Source organism: Caretta caretta, chromosome 10, assembly GCF_965140235.1.
Source record: "Caretta caretta isolate rCarCar2 chromosome 10, rCarCar1.hap1, whole genome shotgun sequence".
Classification (NCBI taxonomy): domain Eukaryota; kingdom Metazoa; phylum Chordata; order Testudines; family Cheloniidae; genus Caretta; species Caretta caretta.
In genome coordinates this window covers 61,559,795-61,576,537 of record NC_134215.1, presented here as the reverse complement: position 1 = coordinate 61,576,537, position 16,743 = coordinate 61,559,795, and the positions used below count along the sequence as shown (strand labels likewise).

Sequence of the window (16,743 nt, the reverse complement as noted above, 5' to 3'; positions counted from 1 at the left end):
GGCTTAAGCAATGCCTCTGAAAGCATCGCTACCTAAAGAAGCAAAATATCAAGATCTGGGCTTCTGCTTACAGAAATAAGCGACAGCCATTAAGAATAGAAGGTGGTGAAGGCAAGAATAGGGCCTACGCGCTCACTCACATTTGGATTACTGTCTGCCATCTGCGAAATTGCATATAACATATTTTGCTAGGCGTAGTTATAAATAAATCATGTTTTACATTCTCACTGTTTGCTTTTCTGCTTGTATCATAAACACTGAGAGGTAGATTAACCCTGGATTTTTCTCAGCTGATGATATGGGTCATTTCCTGCTTTCAGTTACACCTGTGTAAATTTGGAATAAAGTCTAGTGAAGTCAGTGAAGTTACTCCAGAATAAGTGAGCAGAATGTGGCCCACATTGCACAAGATCCAGACAAGACTCAAGACAGGATCCAAGGATAAGCATGTAGGAGTGTGAAGTCTGTGTTTTATCTATAACTGCACTGCAAATACATATTGAAATTCCTCATTCTGAGGAATGTGAACAGCACCTGTACACAGTGCATCATTTCAGCAGTGGATGCTAGATTAATGGACAGCTTTCTCCAAATTTCATATTGACATCAATACGTACACATACACATTTTTTCCTTGTATTGATATCTGCAGAATCACTTATCTACAATGCAATCACACACATTAATTTTTAATTTGCAGTTTAATTAAATGCTTAATTTTTTTCTTTACATTCACGCAAACATTGATGCACAAGTTGTTTTAAAATATATTTGGTCTTCCCCATGTTGAAATGTTATCAGTAATAAATGTAGTTTAGTTACAAGACAGAACATTTAACATTAATTTAAATCTTCAAATTTATGTCAAATGTAATATTTACCAGATAGAGTTACCATAATACTTCTAAAGTAAATTTTAATAATAATGACAAAATATCTCTGTCTTGAGATTCCTTCTGTTAGTGGAAAAACATCTCAAGAACAAGGAATCATTTAATGTTGCATATGTTAACAAAAATCTAGATTATATTCAATCAATGTGACTCTACTGAAGGGCTGTCATTAAACATGGAACCAATAACTAAGAAGAAAAGTAGATGATATGAAAGATATTTTTGAAAATTAATTGTGAAAGGTATAGTGATACAAGAAATATTCAGTTTATGTTATTTATCAAAACACATTAAAGAAAATCATTGTCCTATGAAAGAGTCCTGTATTTTCAGTTCCTCTGCTGTACTTGACCACCTTCTAGTTTCATTGAAGAAACAGGCTTATCTAACACACCTTGCAGGAACACACCTTGGACATCCAAGGATGCTGTTTCATCTCATCTGGAAAACAAATGTATTCATTTCACTTTGGAACACTCTGTGGTGTGATTAATAGGCACAGCTTCACTTGTTTAAAAGAGTTCATTATAAATCACTTTATAAAATGATAAAAACTCTCAACACTATTTGTAGTGAAATTAAGCTATGCATCAATATTATGCTAGTATTCAAGTATACCGCAATCTACAACCACAAAATATTTTACCCCCTCAAAGAGCAACATCACAAAAAGCAACATGGAAGTCAAATTGGCTCGAGAGTGCATATGTATCTCCTTAAAGCAATTCAACACAAATTTTCTTTAGATGTGCAAAACTTCCCAATTTTGGAAGGAGACAGCTAATTTGTGTTAGACGCTAACAGATTATTTGCATTTTCACTTCACTTGCAGATGGAATGCATAATTCTCTCAGCTGGACTTATTGTAGAATAAGTGGAAAGAGGAGTAATAATGTTATTCAGGTATGAGATCTTAGTCCTGTCACAATTTATCAAGAGTCTACCAGAAATGGGAATTAGTCAATCAATCAAATTTTTAGTCGCATAAATTTTCCTAGCTGATGTATGATAATACTTATAGCCTAAACTTAAAATATATCGTGTATTGGGTATTTTATAAGCCACTGTTTAAGTGGATGCAATGAAGAGATAAGGTAAGAATAGAGAGAAAGAGATAAAAGCAGTCTTTTGCAGTTCTAATAATTACAGTCAAAAATCCAGGAGATTTGATTAATTAAAAGTAGATATCAATTTATATTTGTATAGCTATAAAACATTTTTTCATACCACACTATGCAGTCGTCTTGATTTACTCTCTAATTTCATGTGAAAAAAAAATAGAATAATAATTTGATACTTTGAAACTGAATGCTAAATGGCACATGATATATTTTAATACCATCATACAGTATGATAAAATGTTTATAAAGTTTTATTTAACACAGACCATGAGCAGTATGTGTTATCTGTGGTTATGATTAATAGGTTGTCCACACATTCCACATTCTTTCTGCTTCATGCATCATCAGCAATTGCTAACATTCCATTCCTGAATCTGTCCTTGTTTAGTTACCCTTTTATATTTTTTTGCTGTGATATTGGTACCTGAGCCAGAAAAAGAAAAAAAAAAAGCCTTGATTTTTCATAAGGTGCTCTATAGTTGTGAAATTTAATGGAAAACCTCGATTTGAGTATCAAGTTCCAACAACAGGATATTGATCCACAGATATAAGTGGTACTGCACTGATCTAAATAACATACCTTAGAGCTGCATACCCTGGAGAGTGTTAATCAGGTATTCTAAAGGGTGATTATAACCCGTCTTTTAACAACACAGTCACACTCAGTGCTGCATATTCATGGCTCTCAGGTGCACTTGCCCAATTGGAATCTTTCCTTTTTGATTCATTTTCCCTCTTAGTGTAGTGCTATATCTCACAGATGAAATCTCAGGGGGGGCCACAGATTGTTCTCCCCCACATTTGTGCTCAGGATTTTCTGGTACATGAAACTAAGCAAGGTGTGAAACTATGGGGATTTTTCACTAGTGTCTGATATACAAGCAGAATTTTATTCTGTCCAGGCTAGTCAGAGAATGAAGGGCAAAATATTTAGAAGCAATGTTTTCCGTGTGAAGTGACAGGAGGGATTTAAGATGCACAAATGAATGTTCTTGGCTTAACCAAAGAGATACTGAAAGACTTTTAAAGGCCTTTTTAGGGGCAGGTACGGGATCCTGGTCCCACCCTCCACCCCACTCCAATCCAGGGCCCAATGATAGGCAGTTAAGCCCTGTGCCTTGAGGTGCTACGCAGCTGCCTCTCTTGATGACTTCCTACCAATACCTCCTCTTCCCACAGGATAAAGTAAATAACTGAACATACAAACTAAGTTTCTAACCTTCAGAATTCACCAGTCCCTCCTTTGCATGCTTGCTCAGGTCAGTATCACCAGGCCTCAGGCAACAGGAGCTCCTGTGGGACTTCCTTCCAGGAATTCAGAGTGCACGTCAGCTACTTCCCTTATCTGCCTGCCACTGAGCTACTCTGCTTCCCTTGTTAAGCTCTTCCTCCAGCTTGTGCAGGCTTTGAGGGTGTGATGGGGCAGTACTGCCTGGGCCCAGAGGACCTCCTTAATCCCTTCTTCTCCTGCATAGTGTTTGTATACTCCATTACACCCACACAGGGGAGAAAATGCTCTGCTAGTTTCAACCTCCAGCTTCTTACTCACTCTTCCGTTGGAGGAGTGTTATATGTCCCCACTACCCCTGGAAATACCTGGGTTTCTACCTGCTTACCTGATGAATATGGCAAGATTTGTGGTGGGAGGTCCAAAGTCGGCAAGGGACATTTATGCCAATATGCATTCCCTATATTCTTCCACCTGGCCCCGCTTATCCCTAGACAACACTGATCCTGCATGAGCCAGGCTTTCAGGGGCTCCCATTACTGGGTCTGTGCTAAAGGGCAGCACAGAAGGCAAAGAAATCTCAGGGTGCATTAATTTGTGCTGCTTTCCCTCCATGTTTCAGTGGGTAAAATTCAAAGAATCTTTGTCTGGTCCCCTCCAACTCCATGGGGCTAGACCTCCATAATGCTCCCAAAAGACTTCTGCATGGGTGGTGGGGGAATCATGCCTGCAATGGTACTCCTCCCTGGACAGGAAAGGTACCTAGGCTCCCTATGAGAGAAAGCATAGTCTAGTGCTCAGGAGTAGGAGTCCGGACATCTGGGTTCTATTCCCAGCTGTGCCACAGACTTAGTGCATTAACTTGGGCAAGTCACTTAACACCTCTGTGTTGCAGTTTCCCAACCTGGAAGATGTGGTGGTAACCCCTATCTCAGAGGGGCATTGTGAGGGTCTGTTAAGATTTGTAAAGTGTTTTGATATGCCTAGATAACCAGGTCTATAAACACAGTGTTGACATTATCTGATTATTTTGTTAGTTACAGGCCAAAGCAGGGACAAGTTTGAAGAGCCATGGCTTTGCATTGTAGAGAGAAGTAGTCTTCAGTATGTAGGAAACTGGAGGACACAAACCTAGTATTAGACATCTGGGATAGAAGCCCAGCATTTCCTCTGTGTGAGGGAGGATACAAACATGAGCCAGTATCTCAGATAATGGCAGCTTGTAGGTACATGCAAGAGAGCATCTAAAATCCAGTATGCCCAGCAAGAAACCCTAGTCTGATATTTACTTGTGTCTGGTGCAGGTGAAAAATGTTTACTAATGAATTATCCAAGAGGAAAGTGCAGGCTGAGGGGTTCTATTACCTGTCGGAGACTAGTCATACCATATTATGAACACTGAAAATTATAGGTAAATCCCAGATTAGTTTCTTGGCTTGTCTAATGGATTCCTGCTATTCACCAGGGTATATGCCCTTTTCTGTGATTGCTTGAGGCCAAATCTGCAGCAGTGGGAGGAAGTGTACCTGTGTGGAACATCAGGAAGGCCAAAACCAAAATAAGTAAATAAATGGTGTAAGACTGTAGAGAATTAAAATCAGTTTGAAAATTACTCTGAATCTATTATCGGGGTCATCAAAAGGCAAATGACACAGTCACATCTATTAGTAGGGGTTCTGCACCTCTGTAACCCATACTGGTTCCAATAAAATATAATAAAGTACCTTTCTAAGAATACTTATAGAGCTCTTTGAAGATGCACTGTAATACTTTCACCCTACCTTCATCAAAAGAGACGGTAAAGTCAATATACTCCTTACTGGTGTTTCTGTGGGAAATGCAGCATATGACAAAGTACTATAAGCAAAATACAAACAACTCTACAAACCTATATAGGTTGCTTTTTAATAAAAGCTTAGGTGGAGCTTCTAAGTTTTTCCAGGCTTTGAATTCATGGGACACAGATTCTGAAGTTGTAGATTTCATCAAGTCAAATGCTGACATCCTTCATGCTCTCAAATAGTAAATAAAATACACTACAAAGTAAAAACATGTGACAAAGACTAAAGAAAATAGTACCCAACTAAATGTTACGTTACTGTTTGAATGTTTGCCTACAAAAAAGTAAGTGGTAAGCTTCAAGCATTCTATCACCAAAATCTTTCTTTTCAAACAAATGCTTCTGTCAGAAGTGTCTTAATTTCTTATCACAGAATTTCATCCACACAAGGAGCAATAAATAATTCATGTTGCCTGCTCTTTGTTGTGTGTCCCTGAACTGCACAGAGCTGGAAGGCTGACAGCTGTGTCAGGACAAGCACCAAAGATCTGACATGACAAGTGACTAACAAGTTTCTTTCAGTCTATAGTGAAAGAAGACAATGGCACAAAGTGCAAAAACGAAATCCTGAAACAAAATGAAACTGTTTCTTTCTCTTTACCTAAGTGTTTGCTATGAGCTTATTTCCGACCCATAACCTCTGGTCATTTTATAGTACTGCCCAGCCCCCTTTACTCCTCACATTCGCCTGGCCATTTACGCCTGTCCACGGATCAATATGAGCAATTCTTGGAGAAATACGATGTCTCCATGACAACCAAGCCACAAATTCTCAGTGGAAAGCAGTGAGACCAGTAGTGAAATCTCCAGAGATTTTCAGACCTACAAGGCAAGATGTCTTAAAATGCAGGAATGGGCAGAGAGAAAAGCCAGAGTAATTCATGGTTTATTAGCAGTTTAATGATGTCAGATGGACAGAATGAAACTCAGTTTTTAAGTTTAGATTCTTTATCAACACACATTTTTCCCAATCAATATTCACCGCTGGACAGTTTTACATCCTTTTCTTTATTTCACACACACATATGGTATGCAGAACTATATATTCTACACTCCCATCCAGTGCCATACGCATTCAGTCACCCAAAATAACTTAAAGGAAGGTTAAAATTAATATCTTTAGGCAGAGGGAGCCCTAAATTAATTCTCACCTGAACCAGTTATGACTATTAACCTTTAATTAATTCTTTCTAACTTTTGTCCAAAACAGATAAAAAATGAGGCTGTCCATTTATCTCTAACAGTTCTAGAAAGGTTTATGGACAGTTCCTGAAGGGCATAAGCCTTAAAGTATGGTATCCTCGATGGTTTGGTGTAACTGAAATATGGAATTAAACGTGTCTCCCTACCCTGGTACCTATTATTTTTAAAACCAATGCTGCATTTTGCTGCAAAGTAGTGAGACCAAGCCAAAATGGTTTGAAAATAGGTGCAGATTTACAATTCACTGATTTCACTTATTCTAAAATATACCATTGCTCATTTCTGTGGAAAAAATGAAAAGGAAACATAGTTCAAATCAGGTACATGACAGCAGTTCAACTCCCAAGGAATCTTGAAGGAGTGGAGTGCACTGAAATATAATCCCATAGCCATGGGTCCTATCTGGGTTCTGAGATGACTTAGGGGACCTGACATGGATTTCAGACTGCACCCTTTCACTGAAAATTAAATCTCAGCAGCACTCCTTGGGGAAGGATCAGGGGACTGTTGGCAGCTGCCCCCTGTCAGTGCAGGCTGCAAGATTTGGAAATCTCTTAACTAAGCTGACAGGCCGCAGAGAGGATGAATCAAAAATATGATACACGGATCAGCACACAAAGATGCAAGAGGGTACACAGAAACCAGATAAAGCAGGAAAGGAAAATATCAAGTGAAAAAAAGACATTTAACTCTTTCACTAAGGGATACTGTGTGCATGTTACCTACATGTTGGTATGTGGGCCAGACCCACACCTTGCTTACCTTTCTTTTATTTAATCACACACTATGTTTTTAATCAGCTATAATAATATGCACTTTAAATTTAATTGTTCTCCCTTCAGATTCAATTAATAAGGTTCTCACATATACCATACATAGATAGAGAAATAAGCAACATTAAGACAAATCCCATAGCCACTAGAAGGGGATGCACCTTATGTACATCACTGCAATTAATCATTTCAATGTTAAAAATCATTAATTGAACTAACTACTGTGAGTTGATTTGAAAAAGGAATCAGGTTATAACACTGTCAATTTGCTTTTCTCCAGACCTATAGCATCTGAACGGCTGCTTTATATTCAGCTATAGTAGGGACAATCCTTCTAATTTTTCATAATCTTACTCTACCTTCAAAGGGTCAGACACTGTACATATATTAACTAAGCAGTTTAGTCCAAAACTAATGATAATGAACTAGTAGTGTCAGTTTTCTTTTTGGTCATAAAGCCTTTATCCTTCCTAGGACTTGAATGCTTGATGAAAGAGGAAAGGATAACAGCTCCACACTATGACCCCAGGAGGTGACCATTAATTTGACATTGCAGCTGCTAAAAAGGAAGGAGCATTACAATGTGCTTTATTTGATTGGCTCAAAAGCTGTGTCATATTTATCATTTGATACTCAGTGACTATCTTTAAAGGGCTCTCACCTGGACTCTCAGACTCTTCCAAGACACATCGGTCAGGCATATACTCAACTCCTTGGAAGTTTGCTGAGTTTGAGCAGCTGTCATGCTTGCTCACACTGACTGCAGCTATAAAGAAGGAAAAATAGGGTAGAAACTTGTAATATATTCACAAATAAAACATTTTTCTTCTTTGTTACAGTTCTTTCAACATTGAGGTCATTCTTTGCAAACAAATAATAAATTAAAAAAATAAAACAGAACCTCTTAAATATTTATTTGGTAGGCACATAACAGTTAAACTCCATAGATGTGACTTTTTTGGGAGAGAAGTTTGAGGGATCAGCTTAAATGTGATCTCTTTGTAGTGAAAAACTTATTCATTTTCCTTGCATAAGTCTGAAACAGTAAAGTAAATTAGTGGCCCAACAAAATGCTTCCTTGCTCCACCAAAAGAAACTGGTAAATGGAGTAAACAATCAATTAGAAGGTCTTGTAAATATTGGAGTCACACACTGGAGAGTGGAATTGTGTTTTATTTTGGTCTACATTAATATTTTTTTAAAATGTGCTACATAAGACACCTGAAATGTGATGCTGATATTTTACAATATTTATATTGTAACAGCATAAAAAGAAAACTGAATTGTAGTTTGGAGATTATCTAATTAGGAAAACATATCTTTCGTATCTAACTGGTGAATATTTGTGATTCTGAAGATAAGAAACTACACTCAATGAGATCTGAATTTTAAAATTTATTTATATACAATTTACCTGCATATTCACATAGATACAATGAAAGTTTTTCTATACAGCAAATAAGCAAGAACTGTGCCCTGACAGTCACTGTCTTTGTCACAGCAAGTAAATGTTTCTGTATCATCTCTGCCCCAAGCCTTTGCTGATCAGAAAATATACATTGGTAAAAAAGGATAATTACATAGTTAATGTAAAACTGTTACACATTATTTCATAGAACATACACAGTTCAGACGGACTTAGATCAAGCCTTAAGTCCTCAGACCTTACCTTCATTGGTAACACTAGTAACTGGACTTGAATTTTTTCTTAATTGTACAACTAATTTAGGTCCTAATCCTGCAAATTGATTAATGCAGGTGGACCCTTGCACCTGCATGCAGCCCCAAAGTAGGAACTCTTCACAGACACCCTTAGGATCAGTTTTCAGGATCAGGGTTGTGGTCATGGCTGTGTGCCAGTCACCTTTTGCTGAATTTTGCAAAGGTGAGTATGTGATATAAGAAGGGAATCCTCTCCAGGTAAACTTCAATGGACAGTCCCCAATGTTAAAAGAAATCAAGTTTCTGCTCATTTCAAAAGAAACTGGTCCACATGAGATACATTTTTTTTGTGTGTGCTTGCACAGCACCTAGCATAATGGGGTCCTGGTCCCTGAATGGGACTCCTACCTGCTGCAATGATACAAATTATAAATGATAATAATGACCATACTAATGCCCTGCATTTTCCATCAGTCTATAACTTTTGGACCCAATCCTGCAATCAGCTCTATTAGTGTGGACCTCTGCATCCACATGGAGCCCAACTGAAGCCAAGAGTGCTCTAGATCCAATCCAGGATTGGGGGCCTTATGTAAATAATATAATAACGAAATATCTGATAATATAAAACCTTTCACCTGAAAAAAAATTAACTTTCTCAATGAACTGAACGTCTAGGGCAGCGTCAAGATAGCAACCAATCAGTGTACAGCAACTTGCACAATGAAGAACGGGCCAAGGACACCAGGAAAACTTCTAATCTTACAAAAGGGTGTGTGGAATTATTAACATCCACACAAAGAAGAACATTGTTTTTTCAGGTCCCTCTGAAAAAGCCGACAAAATAAACTGCATGGAACTCAGTGTATCTATATCAGAGAGTAAAGAAAGGGCTGAGAAAGGGGAAGAATAGTCAATAATGAATAATGAATTGTTCACACAATGTCTTGTACACATGCACCAGAGGTAATTTGCAGGGGTGGGGGGGAATTCACCCCTGTGCAGAGGGGGCCAGGGTAAAGTCTATGCATCATGTCAGTCTCACTTAAGGTCTCAAACTGAAGGGTGTATAGGCCACTAGCTAGCCCTCTGAACAGGTCTAAATACCAATTGTCAAACATTCACAAGAACAAAAACCTCTTTGAGTGGATATTCAAAATAGCAAATTGGAGAGAGGTGCAAACTGTCAAACCATTCTGAATTCATGCAAAAGTTCATAGATGCTATATTTTTGCAGAATTCATGCATGACTTCTGACTGAAATACATAATTTCCCTCAGAAACATTAGGCCAAAACCTGTATTTTACTGGCATATATTTTAAAAATGCCAAATGTTCACATTTTGATAACATTGCTAATTATTTAAAATGGAAGCATTAGCTTTTTGATGCTTTTGTCTTAACTACTTTCATGAAGTAAGAAATAAAGGAGTATAATGATAAATTGTTGCCCCGGAATACATTTTTGCCAAGGCAAAATGCATGTTTTGTTTTGTTATCCTAAACATGTAAGTGTTTTTCAACTCCACTAATTGGGAATAGAGCAAGTAGTTGTGAGGAGTAGGATTCCTTGAACTGTGCACAAGAAATATTTGTTCAGAAAAAAATAACCAGAAATATAAGCTTACATGCTGGATTTTGAAAGAAAAGATTTTTGTGCCAAAAGTACTGGAGTATTTTTCTAAAACAGCCTATCCTATTAAATATCCTGGACTCTACTGAGGCAAGTGATAGATTGGTTTGACAAGGTAGGTGAGATAATAACTTCTGTTGGACCAACTTCTTTCCAGCTTACACAGAGCTCTTCTTCAGGTCTGGGAATGGGTATGTCTACACAGCCAACGTTAAATTGCTGCCCCGGCATCGCTTTAACTTGGGTGTGTAGCCATGGCTCCAGCGCTGTAACAAAACCACCTCCGCGTGGGAATAGCCTCCAGTGCTGGGAGTGCCACTCCCAGCCCTGTAGCACTGTTTACACTGCCACTTTACAGTGCTGAAACATGAGTCGCTCAGGGGTGTGTTTTTCCACACCCCTGGGCGAAAAAAGTTTCAACGCTGTAAGTGGCAGTCTACACTACAAAATTAAATTGACCTAACTTATGTCAGCATACAGCCGTAGCAGTAATCAAATCACTTGTGCATGTCTACATTTTGCTCCATGTTGGTGGTGTGCATACCAACCAGGAGTGCTTGTACTGTCAATGTGGGGCACTGCGGGATGGTTTCTGAAAGCCAGTAACGGTAGATGTGAACAGTGCAGTGCCTACATTGACACTGCATCGACCAACTACATTAACATTAACTCTACACCTCTTATGGAGGTGGAGTTATTAAGTCAGCATAGTGAGGCAGTTACATTGGCAGGAGTGAAATTTTAGTGTAAACACTTACATAGTTAGGTCGGTATAAGCTGTCTTGCGTTGATCTAACTGTAGTGTAGACCAGGCCTGAGTAAGAGCTCTGTGTAAGCTTGAAAGCTTGTCTCTCTCTCACCCACCAAAGCTGGTCCAATAAAAGATATTTCCTCACCCACCTTTTCTCTCTAATATCCTGAGACTCACATGGCTACAACAATACTGTATATATAGACTGGGTTGTTAGTTATACACATGTGAATCTGAAAGTCAGAGCTGCTCAGAAGAAGAGCATTAGGAAAGTTTCAAATACAGAATATTGTGGTGACAAGGGAAACTCTCACAACAACTGCTTCCCAGCAGAGAAAGAAACCCCCCCCCCCCCTCAAAAAAGTATAACGACCACTAATTCTGGCACATCCTCAAACCCTAATGGATTCCTGGTGCAGTTCATGACTCTCCAGAGGGCAGGTGGGCTTTATTTTTACTCAGTAGTCTGCCTCAGATAAGGTTAAGTTACTAGCCCTCTAAGAAGCCACTTTGTATAATATTTCATCCAGATAAGATGATATCATTTCTGTGGCAGAAAATACCGAATTGTAGTTTAGCCCAAAATGTGATGTGATATTGAGTCACATTTCACACTTCTGAGTCACAGTTCTTTTGGAATTCCTCTTTAGGGAATTATACTGCAGGGGGAGGGGAGTATATTGTGTAGGACAATTACCATACACTTTCATGTTCAGTCATCTCAGCTAGCCAAACCATAGGGGAGATAAAGTCATGGCTTTCTTGGGGGGATTATTGGTGTAGCAGCCGCTGTCCCTCCTCACCCCCCCCCCCCGACTTGTGATCCAGGTAATCAGGGAGATCAGATATCTGGGGCGTTACCAAGGGGTGGGTCATAATTCAGTTCTTTTTCATTTTGTATATATGTGTTAGTCACTTGTGCTAATTAGGCCTGCAATTTGTGTTTGCCTGGACAATTGTGTCCCTGCCTATGGGGAAATAGTAGCAGAATTTAAAATAATTTGAGATCAAAGTGAATAAACCAACATCAGTATTGCCAACTCCAAATATTCAAAAATTATGAGACCCAAAAATGAGATTGACTTAAAAATCTTGAAATTTAAAAAAAAAATAAAATCAGAAGTTCCTTTTTATTTGTGTTCTGGTTTTTGAGCCTTTATCCTTAGCATTTTCAAGCATTTGTCCACATGCATCCCTAGAACTTTTTTTTTTAGGAAAGCTCAGACTCAATGGAATTGCATGACTCTCAAAGCTCTGGCTTTAAGAAAAACACCAATAACATGAGACTCTCAGTAAAATCATGAGAGCTGGCAACATTGTGAACGTAAATGTAGATGAATAGTCATAGCACATAATTTACAGTCATAATTTAAACTACAAAATTACTGTATGTACTGTACTACTTATAAAGACAGGTTTCAGAGTAGCAGCCGTGTCAGTCTGTATTCGCAAAAAGAAAAGGAGTACTTGTGGCACCTTAGAGACTAACCAATTTATTTGAGCATGAGCTTTCGTGAGCTACAGCTCACTTCATCGGATGCATACTGTCTTTTTACTTATAAAGAGTTTCAAATCTAATTCCTTATAATCATTTTCACATAAGGAAGGTATTTATAAGAAAATCATTAATAGGAGATCAAACAGACTGCAGAGTTTGTGTATCTCTGCCTAGTCAGTGATAGAGCAGTACACAAATCTCACCAGATAAAACTTAGATATACCCCACAGTACCCTAGTTAAATTACAAAATGATAATATCAGAACTGTTTTTTTAAAAATATCACATATTTTGTGCACAATTTGAAATGGAATGTTCCTTACAAACAATCTCCTAAAAGACAAATGAACAAAGGGAATTGAAAAGTTAAAAATAACAAAGGAACACTCTGGCCCAAATAAAGAGTGAAAGTCAGAACAGTGTTATGTAACCCTGGAGAAAGTGCAGCAAGTTAAAATCTTACAACTGACACTATTTACCCTATTTTAAAATATCCCTGTCACAGGAAAAGAGGGTTTATTATAAAATATCAAGAAACTGAAAAGATTCTTAGTAAGGTTCTGGTACCTAAAAGGAACTATAATCTTTCCCACCACATTGATGGGACCGAGGTCATTTATTCTTCTTAACATATGCGCAACGTGCCTGAGGTGGCATGTGACCAAGATTCATCACCGAATTTGGTCCGCTGGTTGGATCATTAGTTTGGTACTGACGGGGACTGCAATGTGAACAATCTGATCCTCATACACAGGAAGACCCCTTTGCCCTACTCTGTCAGTTTAAAGGGGCCTTAAAGTGGGTATAAACCATATTTATGCCCACTTTGAAGCCACCTTACATTGCCAGAGTAGCATAAAGAGGCTTTACAATTTATTTAGTGAAGTCAGCTGGCCATGACATCACATCAAAGGGCCCGCCAGGCAGGAAAGTGTCAGAAACCTTAGTATGGAATCCAGATTTGATTGGCTTGGTGCCTTGAACAGCACAAGCATGTAGTATAATCCTTATTTGAATTGAAACTTTATGTAAATAGTTTCATATTATTTCAATCCTGCAAACTCAAATCACAAAAATATAAAATACTTCAAGTACTTCACAGATACCTTGTGTGAAAGACACTTTTCAGTGATGAGCAGTGCTTTGGGGATATACAGCAGGAATTAATCACTGTAATTTCCATCCATCCTCAGTTTAAACTCTGAAAAGCCTCACTAGACTCTGGTTGGAAACACCATATAGTGAAGTAAATATACCTTTGATCTACATACAGATTCTCAAGATGGAATATGGAAAAGAAGAGGATTTTTCATTGTATAGGTAAATAACCTGATCATGGTTTCATTTTGTTTTTTAATAAGGCTATGTGTTTTAATGATTTAAAGAGAGATCATAAAAATCAGTGGAGAAATCTACAAGAAACTTGCCATCCTAGAACAAACTGACTAGAGCAAAAACAAAAATTACCCTTCAATCATAAGAGAGGGAAGCTGGCCTGTGGGACTAGAGAACTAAAAGATTTATTAAATTATATCAAGGTTTGAAACACAGGATACAGCAACCTAAATATGAGTAAAGTCTGTAGTTGACCAAAAATAAAGGGGGGGGGGGATTTGAAGGTTTCTTCAGTAAACAAGTTGAAAAAAACCTGTTAGATGACACTATTACAAGAACATGCAAGGACTACAACCTTTTACTATGCTGCACCTAGGAGGCCAGGTGCAAAGGTAGGGAACAAAAGCTAGTATCTTATCCTGAAATCCTACCTAATAGGTGTCAATCTCAAGAGAGAAGATTACTACATGCCTCATAATATTAGTGAAAAACTGTACCAAATATCTGCAGTGTTCTACAAAATCATTTTGAAACAGGATACCCACACAGCACAGCACAAATATCCTTATTCCATACAGTACTCCTTGCTGTGGCAGGATGCAGAACTCTGGGAAACGGGAAGAGGATTCATAAAAATGGGAAAGACATGGTTTCCTATCCCACCAGATAGCCACCTTCTGCCCCTCAAAAGTATATGGTGTTCCCATGTGGAGATGAGGGAGACATGACAAGCTGGAGGGGCATTAGGGAAACACAGATCATGTCAGATGTTGTACCAGTTTGTTCTAGGATGGTGCAACATCAGTGACACCTCTGTACCTTGTGTATACTGCAGACAAGGCAGTTGGATGCAGTTGTCAGGGGAACCAGACAAGAGCAGCAAAGCAGGGAAAGGAAACATACTGCCAGTGGTTTGGTGGCCTGGGAGGATTGTAGATGGCTGGCCATCTGTAGGAAGTGGCCCTATTGTTCCTTTAGAATTAATGAGCCACGTTATACAGGGGCCCTGCTTGGCCCCCATCTTCTTCCCCACAGAAACTGCACAGAGTCCTCCAGGTGTGCTCTTACTGAAGCTTTATTTCAAGTCCCCTTCACCAATATCACCACAGTTCTCCGTGCTCCCACCTATTTACAAAGTTTGCCAAGGTTTAGGCCCTCTCAGCAGGAGCTGAGGGGAACAGAGGTCTCCCTACTCTGAGCCCTCTGTGTGACTAGCCTCAGCTAGCCCTGTTCCTCTCTTCTCCTCTCTCTCTGTACTTCCTTCCTGTTCCTCTTCTATTCAGCCCCGGGCTGATGGGGTGAACTGAGTTCTTACCCTACCCAGCCCACGAGCCTGATTGAATCATTATGCCCCAACCAGCTTCTCTGGTGGGCACTAATTAGCCTCCAAGTGATCAGCGTGCAGGCTCACATACTCACTCCCTGCACTGTCACACGTGTCCTTAGCTGTTTGGTGCTGCTGCTGCCGCCACCTGCAGTAGGATGTGGAAGAAGCAAAGATGATGTGTTTTTAGCAGTAATACCCTCTGCCCTCACTTCTTTAGTCTGGAAGAGAAAATTGTGACAGGGTATATAAACCCCGCACTGGTGTCAAAGGGGTTAAAGAGCTGCTGTGGGCAGGGCTTGTCCTGTCTCTCCAGCCTCTATAATTATGTCAGGGGTAGAGTAAAGGTTTAAAAGCAGGAAGTCCCAGATGGTTGCTGGGCAGCTCCGGGGGACAGCAGACAACAGATCTACATGGAAACGCCTGTTTATGCAGTCTGAGGTGCCCTCCGGGTTTTGCAGTGCCCAGATGGCAGGAGTGCCCATCAGTTACCCAAGAACCATGACAGGGATATGGACCGCTGGTTCAAAATTCATCTCAGTAACAGGAAACATCAGATTTAGGCTAATTACTGGATTTTGGTGTCATTTTTTAAAAAATTCACTGATTTATGTAGTTGGAATTTAACTGAGAGCAGCCAGTTGTTATTTTACAGTAATTAAATATCAGATTGGCACAGTTTTCATTACCCTTTTCTTAAAAAAAAAAGACAGATTAAAGAATTAATCTGTACAGTCCCTTAAATTAGGATTCTACAGTAAATGTAGCAGCATACGGCAGTTGGTATCACTTTTAAATAAACTAGTATAGAATGAGTCCATCTGGAAACTAAATGGAACTAAAGCAACAAAGTTAATAGCACTGAGCTAGGACAAAACACCAGGTTTCAGAGGAACAGCCGTGTTAGTCTGTATTCGCAAAAAGAAAAGGAGTACTTGTGGCACCTTAGAGACTAACCAATTTATTTGAGCATGAGCTTTCGTGAGCTACAGCTCACTTCATCAGATGTTTACCGTGGAAACTGCAGCAGACTTTATATACACACAGAGAATATGAAACAATACCTCCTCCCACCCCACTGTCCTGCTGGTAAAAGCTATTACCAGCAGGACAGTGGGGTGGGAGGAGGTATTGTTTCATATTCTCTGTGTGTATATAAAGTCTGCTGCAGTTTCCACGGTAAACATCTGATGAAGTGAGCTGTAGCTCACGAAAGCTCATGCTCAAATAAATTGGTTAGTCTCTAAGGTGCCACAAGTACTCCTTTTCTTTTTGACAAAACACCAGCAATTTATACTGCAGGGCACAATCCTGAACTGGCAGACAGAGAGACTCGAATAGATGATCTAATAGGCCTTTTCCTTGTCTAATTTCTACAATTATGACCAAACATATTAAACAGATGCGTCGTACTGCTCCTACCTCCGACCTCCCCAGAAAGTCTCTGTAAAAAGCAGGCCAGGGGGAATCTCTGCTTACTAG

At 39.1% G+C, this 16,743-nt stretch overlaps 1 protein-coding gene across 3 annotated transcripts in view; it reads right to left on the bottom strand.

Annotated features, from left to right (window-relative positions):
• Positions 1–682: 682 nt before the first annotated feature.
• The window catches only part of WDR72 (WD repeat domain 72), a 180,863-nt gene continuing 164,802 nt past the window's right edge, over positions 683–16,743 (bottom strand). For all 3 annotated transcript variants that reach the window (XM_048867764.2, XM_048867765.2, XM_075133073.1), the window contains 2 exons: positions 7,720–7,824; positions 683–1,334 (listed from right to left, as the gene is read on the bottom strand). In XM_048867764.2, the coding sequence (XP_048723721.2) occupies positions 1,279–1,334; positions 7,720–7,824 (161 nt within the window). In that variant the 3' untranslated portion in view covers positions 683–1,278. The remainder of the gene's footprint in view (positions 1,335–7,719; positions 7,825–16,743) is intronic.